The 10,585-nt window shown below is 41.9% G+C and overlaps 1 protein-coding gene across 1 annotated transcript; it reads left to right on the forward strand.

Annotated features, from left to right (window-relative positions):
- Positions 1-2,614: 2,614 nt before the first annotated feature.
- Positions 2,615-9,305, forward strand: nr2e1 (nuclear receptor subfamily 2, group E, member 1; the record flags this gene model as incomplete). The annotated part of the gene is made up of 9 exons (XM_083643114.1): positions 2,615-2,639; positions 5,204-5,349; positions 6,238-6,325; positions 7,115-7,350; positions 7,719-7,865; positions 8,172-8,268; positions 8,412-8,561; positions 8,727-8,832; positions 9,143-9,305. 9 exons carry the CDS (start codon positions 2,615-2,617, stop codon positions 9,303-9,305), a joined length of 1,158 nt encoding a protein of 385 aa, XP_083499240.1.
- Between the last annotated feature and the right edge of the window lie 1,280 nt (positions 9,306-10,585).

Raw genomic sequence — 10,585 nt, forward strand, 5'->3', positions numbered from 1 at the left:
TTCATTGACTGCTGGAGAAGAAGCGAGTCACTCATACAAAAAGTGAAAGAAGGCAGCCCCGGCAACCATGATGTTGGTTATATTTGTGTAAAGGCTATCAGTGAATGACGAGGATTAGGACGAGTTAAGGAGATTATGTTGCACATTCACGCACCAGCCACCCACCCGCACCCACACGCGCGCGCGCACACACACACACACACACACACACACACACACACACACACACACACACACACACACACACACACACACACACACACACACACACACACACACACACACACACACACACACAGAAATGAACTTGCAAAATTGAGGTTATTGCTTTCTGAAGGAACATATAATGGCAACGTTATGATTGTGTGTCTTAATTTGCGCTTAATCGACATATAGGCTACCTATTCGTAAACTATACATTAGAATCAATAATAGACAACCCGGGGCTATATGAATATTATAGGAATGTTCTGGTGATTTTTCATCAGGCTTGTTAGTATCCCGTCTTAACTGTGAAGCTAAAGGGCTACAACAAGGTTGAAAGACACAACAATGGCTAATTGCAATTAACTACGCCTCTCCGCCCCGCCCTCATCCGCTTAAATCGACACTTTGAGCGTCCATATGGCCTCCAGTGTACCGTGGGAATGAACACAATTAAAAACAGAATATGGATTTCTGGAGTTACCCAGCGAAAGCACAGCAAGCTGTCAAGGTCAGGGTGTCAGTGAGCGCTCTGCATGCGGGGCCCTGCAGCCCGACCCGCTCCTCTCCTCTCCGGACAGACAGGCGGAGAGCGCGGTCTCAACGTGCTGTGTGCAGTCGTGCAGAGGAGGGTCAATCTAGTGTTTATTAGAAAAATAAATAAATAAATAAATAAATAAATAAATAAATAAATAAATAAATAAATAAATAAATAAATAAATAAATAAATAAATAAATAAACAAACGAGTAACATTCCAAAGGAGTGAGGCGTAATGGCCTTGTCACTTTTTTGTATAGTATTCCACCTTTTTCACTCTTCTCCTGCAGGCAATGAAATTGAAACCAAGGGGACCGGATTGTGCATTAAAATGATGACAATGATGATGATGATTATTACTACTACTATTATCAACATCATCATTATTATTATTAATAATCATATTATTATTATTGCCCACCGGCACCTATGCATCTTTATGACCTAGTAGCCGTTAGTGTCAAACTGATCAAAATCAAATGAGGATGGAAGCTAGATATTCATGTTTTTCTGGGGGGGGATGGATTTTTGTTGTTTACATGTGGTTCACGTTAAGATCAGCGATCACCAATATGATACCTGACCGACATTTGTATTTTCCACTATCACTGCAGGACCCTTGTTTTGTCCCCAATTAGGCTATAGGGAGAGTGCAGCCATATTGTCACAACGAATTTTAGATTGGCCCGATTACACCTTGTCCCTAATAAGCATATAGGCATGTGGCTGTCTGTTTATCATCAGCAACAGGTGCACTAAAACTCAATGAAGCTCAAAGAAGCATGAGTGAAAATAATATGACATCAGCAAAAGAAAAGACAAATCTCTGCAGAAGATCAAAAATAATCAAACGTCTATTTTCCCTGTTTCTACAATATTAATAGGACTTATAAAGTCTGTGCCTAAAAGTGAGTTGGTGACCTTATACTTGTGGTGGTATTTTGTGGTCTTATTTTTATAGTCTTTGGTGACCTTATCTACTTGGTGGTATTTTGTGGTCTTCTTTTTAGGCTAATTATCTTAAAGTTTTGCTGCAGCCTATTTTGTAGGCTATAAGAGTTTATGATTGGCTATAGGTTTTTCGTAATGAGTTATTATGAGCATGGGATCATATCAGACTAGACAAAGCGATTGAATGACGCTATGCCGAAAAATATATGCAACACGTGTTTTGTTTCCTGTTGGAATATTAAGGCATCTCACATCACTTGCCCAGGACCCCCACCCCATCTACTCACCCGCCCCTCTCTCTCTCAGCCTGCAGTGACGTCACGTCAGGCTGGAGTTTGGAGTAGAAAGCCAAGTGGATGAAGGAAGTGGAGATCTCCACCCCCGCGTCCCCCTCTCTGACACTTCTCATAAATATTACCAAGGTTTTATCTGGGGGACTCGCAGCAAGCAGTAAGTCACATCGGCTCCCGCTTTTAACAAGCTTTCAACTGTCAGAATAACCTCATTTTGAATTCTCCTTCCCTCATGGTTACGTCGGATGCGCACCAGACAGTGTTTTTCCTTCTCCAACTTTATGCACCGACTGTTGCGCCCCGATTAGGAGGGCTGCTATCGCCGTTAACCGGTCGCTATCCCGGGGCTGCAGGAACCTGCATGTAGGACCCGGAGTCAAGTCCATCCACAAGGCAAAGACGTTCCAAAACAATGTAGGCTACCATCGGGTGGTTTAATGTGGAGTCTCCGACCGGAAACAGTGTGTCAAGTTGGGCAGCTCAGGACGTTACTGGCCAACTCAGCTGGTAACAAATTCAAGGAAAGGACTGTTGACGCTTTCACGATTTGTATTGTTATTCTCAACAAGAATCAAACGAGACGCATTTTTTTTAATTCAAACTTTATTATCAAGTTGAGTGTTCATGATGAGCAAACCCGCCGGCTCAACAAGTGGCTGTTTGGATATTTTGAATGTCAAATCAAGTAAGTGCTTTCCCTTTCCTTTCATTGTTTATTAAGATTATTCAATAATCCAACGTGTTGATAGAAAAAGTAGCCTATGTTCTCTTAAAGTCAACAGGTCGTATGTGAAGTTATCTAGGCCTATTGCTGTTTGGCTACCTGCAGCGTTGGTGGATTTGCATAAGCCTCACGTGTTTATAACGCGGACTAGTTGATTAACGATGAATTTTGTTGCTGAATTTCTTTGAAGGCATGCATCATTTATATCTGTCTTTTGCGCAATTGCCCTGCCTGAATTCTCTTAAAGAATGTATTTTTTGATGTAGTGCACATTGCTCTAAGTCTGTGGAAAGTATACAACCCATACCAAAATATTCCTCTTCAAGAGCCCCACTTGTCTGAAATTATTTTTTAAATAGCCTATTGCTTTTAAAAGAGCATCAGTCGATATTAATAATCAGTTAATTAAGACCTGATTTTAAGGCTTTTAAAAAGATAATAGGCTTTTTAGCCCAATTAATGAAAACAATATAGGCCTAAATAAGTACCTTATTATGTATTTGTGTGCGTGTTTCTGCGCTCAAGAGCACGCGCATGTGTAGCCTACTGTAAAAATGGTTAATCAATCAATTGAATTAATTATTCGTGAATATATCCCACGGTTTTTAATTAAACTGTTAATAAAAAAGTGTGCTTCTTAATTTAAAATGACATTTATATTAATTGTTTAGTTATTAGTTATTAATTGTAAATGTGTTTTTTTTATTCCTTAACCTACAATTATCTCACCGACAGGCCTTTCAATTCATCATTCTGTTTCATTTCTCTATCTATCTATCTATCTATCTATCTATCTATCTATCTATCTATCTATCTATCTATCTATCTATCTATCTATCTACCTATCTATCTATCTATCTATCTATCTAATTTGTTTGAATAAACAATCACTCATGATGACTATACTGTCGCCCATGTTCATCACATCGGTGGTCAGAAATTTCCCTCATTCAGCAAAACTTAATTTCCAGTTCTTTCAGCAGGTTCTCGGCTCCATGGTATATCTACATTAATAGAATATGCCATATATCTTCAAGTAATTACTGCACACAATGGAGAGGAATTGGACCCCCACGGAGGGGAGTTAAATACACTCCCCCTTCACAACAAAATCGTGCATTTTCTTTAACTGACCCACAGATCTCGAGTTTTAAACGTTTTGTCGAAATATTACGTTATTTGGGTTAAAGCTAGCGCCTTAGTGACAATTAAACTGTTTTGAAAATGTGTGTGAACTTGATAGACAGCTATTCTGATCCAACCAATAGCCTACAATTATAACTTGATTTTCTTGAGTATAGGCCTACAGAATTTTGGAGCATAACATATCTTAGAGAGGAAATAATTATTGCAGGTCTATTCCAACTTGCACTAATGGGAATTTCACTTCCCCCTCTAACCGGCATGTAACAAAATGCGTGCAGTCTATTTTGGGCCTACAGTTTAATCGTCTACGAGTCCCTCTGATTTCTTTTCTTAATAATCTGGCAATTGAAGTCCTATAACTCTCCCCCTGAAGTCATTGTGTTTGCTGCTGTGTAGTTATTCCCATGCTACCCTTTTTGACGGGTCACTGGCGAATCAATGAGCAGGTGGCAAAACGTCAGTGTAATTACATAGACGGCTTTCCCCTCCAGAATAAAAAGACTCCCTCATATGCATACAAATATACTTCTTTTTAATAGATTTGAATACTAAATCTTTACCCCCCCCCCCCCCCCCCCAAAAAATCACATTTTTTCATCTACTCCGGGGTCGATTTACATACACTTCATTTGAGTTGGTGAAACGAGTTGGTGCGCATTATTCTCATGGTGCAGTGTCACTCCCTAATCCTGGGGCCTATAGACCTGCGGGATAAAGCAGCTGTCGAGTCCCATTATGAAGGGGAGTTGGCAGCTTGTCGAGATGCAGGCAGTCAGACGAGGTTCAATGGGGGAAAATCATTAAGTTAACACTTTCCCCTAATGTCTCCATTGTGCGCCCTCGGACCATTGTTTTAGAGAGCTCAAATATGACGCTTCCCACCGGACTGTATGCTTGAAATGTGCGCAGTGAATTCCCATGGTCGGACCGGACGACCTGTGAAGGCGCGGGGCGCTGTCCTATGTGTGTGTGTGTGTGTGTGTGTGTGTGTGTGTGTGTGTGTGTGTGTGTGTGTGTGTGTGTGTGTGTGTGTGTGTGTGTGTGTGTGTGTGTGTTGAGGTATAGAGGGAGATGCGTATATATTTCTTGCATTTTCATACTTCCTTAGTTATACTTGTCACAAGCAATTATAGGAACAATTTCCACAAGTCATTTCTTTCAATATAGCAAATTGTGTCTATATTATTTCCTCAGGGTCTCACTAACCAATTATCACATTTTACCACGATTTCATGAATTCATAGATTATGCAAATGTTCTTAATGCGATCCAGTTCTTCCTAACGCTTGATAATTCATAGGCTCGTTGAACATGTTGTTTAACAACTGAATGGGCCTCTCCCCCAGGTCGGATATTGGACATCCCATGCAAAGTGTGCGGTGACCGCAGCTCAGGCAAACACTACGGTGTTTACGCCTGTGACGGCTGCTCGGGATTCTTCAAGAGGAGCATCCGCAGAAACAGGACCTACGTCTGTAAATCTGGCTCTCAGGTGAGCACCTTTGTTCTCTTATACTTTAGAAAAAACTATTATCTTTCACATTATCCAGTATCCACGACCTGAACCGGCTGTGGCGAGGTGCACTCACCATATATACGAGTCCAAATTAGATTTTGACGTTTGTTGTTTTTATTATTATTATTGTTATTATTATTGAGAGCAGATCCTGCAGAAATAGACATGTGCCAATCCTAAATCACATCAGGGGAACATTGAGGACTATTGTTCCCTCTGACTGGCATCCCATAATAATTGATCACACTAACCTTTATCGGTCATCACTCGTTGCTCCACCTCTCCCCAGAAATGTTCATAAGGTTTATGGGCATTACACCTGAATGAACCGCCTGGTCTTCATCAAAACCCACGTGCGTAAAAACGGTTTTACGCACGGATTGCTCATTTTTACGCACAGGTTAAGGTTTGGTTTTCCTCGGGGGCTGGGTTGATTCTCCCTTGATGAACCTATTGTGTCATGCCTGCAGCCATTAAGTTACGGCTAAACACATTTAATATGCTATGATGAGCGGATGTAATCCTATCTAATTTAATGTCACTAAGGCGAGGATTTAGTCAGCAGAGGGCGGGATAGGGTTCTTATCCTGTGGGACGAGGCTGCAGTGGACCCGCGGGGGAGCAGGTCGATGACTACATGATAACAGCATGATAATAGCACGATCTGTCACCTGCATTGGCCTCCCAGGAAGATAATGGCAAGAACCTTTCTGTCAAGGGTTGCCATGCATGCTGTGAGAAATGCAACTAAAGCTGCATGTGTAACACATATCTCTCTCTCTCTCTCTCTCTCTCTCTCTCTCTCTCTCTCTCTCTCTCTCTCTCTCTCTCTCTCTCTCTCTCTCTCTCTCTCTGTCTGTATAGGGGGGTTGCCCTGTGGACAAAACTCACAGAAACCAATGCCGAGCGTGCCGCTTGAAAAAGTGTCTGGAAGTGAACATGAATAAAGACGGTAAATGGGCTTAATTGAATCATCGTTTTGGCCATAGACTCGCCATGCGATCAGATCGGAGGAGGAATTAACAGAGGTTGCATTCATAAGACTCACGAGAAGCAAGACCATTCAATTCACTGGTTACTCAAAAAGAACTGTAAACACGTTATAACCCCTTAATTATAAAAGGAATTCAATTACTTTGTGCTTAGGCTACTTGATTCGTGTGATTTATTTTCATTACTTTTTCGTTACCCCAAAATTGGCCACTCCAATGATCAGTGAAGCCAAATAGCGTTGATGTGTCAGTCATTCTGGTAACGTTTTATAATAACATAATTAATAATCAATTATAATTTGACAGTTAATTAAACTTTAGTTAACTGTTATGTTACTGTTAACAAACAATGAAATGCTAATTATAATGTTTACATAGTATTTGTTAACATTGACAAAGTATGAACTGTCCTCATATCATATGTCCCCTCTGTCCCCCTGTATCCAGATAGGGACAGAGGAGACACAGGGGGACATATAAACTATTGGATGGCTTTAAACTGTTTATACTTTGTAAATGGATACTGTAAACATGTATATTAATGATAATTTAATTGTTTGTTAAACATTATGCTAACTAAAGTGTATTAGGCTAATAATGGTTATTTATAAAGTAGCTACCTGAAGGGGTAATTTGTTACATAACTCGTTAAACTGCCAACACTGTAAACAAACGTGGTAAAACAATTCACTCCAGCATAGATCATTCCTTCACAGTCTGGTGTGTCGCTATGTTGTCCCGTTTCACAGCCGTGCAGCACGAGAGGGGGCCCCGGACCTCCACCATCCGCAAACAGGTCGCCCTGTATTTCCGGGGCCACAAAGAGGTGAACGGATCGTCGACCCATTTCCCGGGATCCTCTCTGCCGGGACCCCCCTTCTTCACCACGGTCACGCAACTGGAGCCGCACAACCTGGAGATGAGCACAGTGGCCACCACACCGGAGAGGCAGGCGATCGTGGGTCTGGCACAGCCCACACCAAAGGTAAGAAGAATCATAGGCTTAGGCTATGTGACGTGATTGAGTTTATAATTTATATTTTGTACCTGCTGTCACTATACTATTCATCTATATGAGTGATTATGCTATATGCGTATTGATATTTGTGTTGTAGTTTTTAGGATTAGTTCCTTTTCGCAAGGGTTAGAAGTTGACATTCTTGTCGCGATTTAACAGCCTTTAGAGCCACAATCTGCCAATCAGATTTGTCACTCTAATTCCACCACAGGCAGCACTAATAATTATAAAACCGGCTGCTGAGGCTTGGAATTTGACCTTTTTTGTGCGCTGTAATCTGAACTGTGTTCCTTTATAATGATGGTGGTGATGACATTCATTTCTTTGTCCTCCAGTACCCCCATGAAGTTAGCGGCACCCCCATGTACCTCTACGAGGTCGCAACAGAGTCCGTGTGCGAGTCGGCGGCGCGCCTCCTTTTCATGAGCATCAAGTGGGCCAAAAGCGTGCCCGCATTCTCCACGCTCCCGTTATCTGACCAGGTATGACCGGCTATTTATGAGAATCAAGGGACTTGATATATATAAGCTTATATTTTTTTATTATATTTTCATGGTAATTAATTAGCCTATATTAGAATAGATGCTGGAACTATGCCTCCTTTAGGATTTACGGAATTGACGCCTGTGCGTAATATTAAAGTTTTATTTTACGCACGAGTTGGTGTTGTCCTGTTACCTTACAAGACTCTTACAAATGACTTGAAATATGACAAATCGTTGCTATTACCAGCATGAGACTTAGTCAACGTTTTTTCTGAGGTATAATGAAGCAATCCCTCTGTGCAGCTGATCCTGCTAGAGGACGCATGGAGGGAATTATTTGTTCTGGGCATCGCGCAGTGGGCCATTCCTGTGGACTCCAACACCCTGCTCGCTGTTTCTGGTATGTACTAGTCTCATAGAAGGCTTATCTAGAGGCCTTGCGGGCTGAGACTCCAGCAAAGTAAATTAAACTGATTATATTTTCTGAAGCACTTAAATGTGTAGTGTGATAGATCCTGACGGTTCTTCCCTGTTTATCAACAGGCCTGAACACAGATAACACAGAGTCTCAGCGGATGAATACGATTATCTCTGAGATACAAGCACTACAGGAGGTGGTTACCCGGTTCAGACAGATGCGTCTGGATGCAACAGAGTTCGCCTGTTTGAAATGTATCGTGACATTCAAAGCTGGTGAGTTAGCTATCTCTCTGGACTGGCATGACACTATTTTTGGTCTGGGGGTTATAGAAAACCCCCCAAGTCGCGGGTTCAAACCCCATGTTGGCAAGTTACATTTTTGTCATGTAAAGATTCATGTGATGACAGCTGTAGTGACAACCCTGCATGCTCTTACAGTTCCAACGCATGGCGGCAATGAGCTAAGAAGTTTCCGCAACGCCAGCGCCATCGCTGCGCTACAAGACGAGGCACAGCTCACTCTCAACAGCTACATACACACCAGGTATGAAGCTCAAATCTCCATCTCCTTTGACGTCTCGGGTGCGCCTTTACGCACGCGTTTCAAATGTGACAGGTGTCAATTGCATTATGCGATTTACAGTAACGTTAGAAGGCGTTGCACGACTCAAAGTGAAGTAGCATATACCATTGACGCCACCACTGCAATAAAAAATAATGCAGGTCATATCGGTGGGGGGGGGGGGGGGGGGGGTGCAGCTACGCAATCACTATTGTAGTTCAGCGCAGCCAATCAGCAACGTGCATCTGAACCTCAGACCTTAGTTGGTCCTGACTCCACTGATGTGTTTCAGGTACCCAACTCAGCCGTGTCGCTTCGGCAAGCTGCTCCTACTGCTGCCGGCGCTGCGCTCCGTCAGCCCGTCCACCATCGAGGAGGTGTTCTTCAAGAAGACCATCGGCAACGTGCCCATCACCAGGCTCCTCTCCGATATGTACAAATCCAGTGATATATGAACTCTCGCCATATTTTCACGAGCAATGGAAATAACTAGAGCAAAGGCCACGGGGAGCCACAATAGCCACATCCAAGCAGCAGCAGCAGCGACTGTCAGGTCGTATAGGTGTCGCGTCGCCACTTGTTGAATTTTACTGAGCACAAAATCTCTTTTAGGCATAGGCTATACTGAAACAAAGACTGTAAAACAGTCGGATTTCACATGTAGCCTGTAAACCGTTGCTCTAGAGAGGTATGGATAGCCTGTAATTTTCATAATAAAATTAAGTAAGATCAGTAAGATACTGAAAAACTGCAATCTCCAGTGGTGACTGTGGAGGGCACCTGCAACTGTTTGTTTGACAAAATACTTTTTTTTTTTTTAATATCTCTAAGAAGTGTTTCGAGTGTCTGTAAGACCAATGAGCTTGACGACCAATGCCCTTTCAATCTTTTATTGCTATGTTCAATCCCAATGGAGGAAACCAAAAAGATGACGCATGCGTAATGGGGACGCGAGTCGCTGTCCTCCTGATCGGTGCTGAAACCAAACGCATGGAACAACGAAGAGGTGCAGCTCGATATGGAAGAACTGGAAGAGAGACTTCAAAATGCTTGCATTGCTTTCTAAAGTATAAAACTTCATCTGAAGATGGTGTCTGTGTTTAAGTGGTTACTGTCCTATTTGTGTTGGTGTGTCCTAACCAAGGCGCAGCATTGGAAATGTTTAGGTCGACTTTGTGAATTAAGTTAGACACTAACACTTGATAAAATAATATCAGCACTTGGAACGGTTTGCGGCCTGTGATGTTTTTATTCTGTTGTGAAAATATAAAGTAAACTATTTGACAGTTGTAACTAGGAGAATAAAAACATTTTTTTCTAGATTATACCTGCTGGAGTTTCAAACTAACAATATAAATTATATTGATATGTGGGGAGGAAAATAAAATGCCTTTGCTTGTGCAACACATCACATAGAGCGGTTAATTTCAAAGCCCAACTTGTATCTCTAGTGTAAAACAGCAACAATTTCATGTTTGCCATTTAAAATCCATGCTCTAAATCAAAACAGGACAGTTTTTGAAACGCTGTGCCCATAGCTTGTAGCCTGTAACACATCTCATACCTCCTCCTTTGTAATTCCCCGGGGACATCATATCACCACGAGCATTTTGGTGTAGGCCTCATTTTCCAAATAACTTGTACCAAAAGCTGGGATTTCTCACAGTATAGCCTACAGCACCATTGGAAGCACTTTACACTTAACTCTCAGTTGTGTGTGCAGCACTATAGGTAC

Source organism: Poromitra crassiceps, assembly GCF_964638095.1.
Source record: "Poromitra crassiceps genome assembly, chromosome: 9".
In the NCBI taxonomy this organism is placed as follows: domain Eukaryota; kingdom Metazoa; phylum Chordata; class Actinopteri; order Beryciformes; family Melamphaidae; genus Poromitra; species Poromitra crassiceps.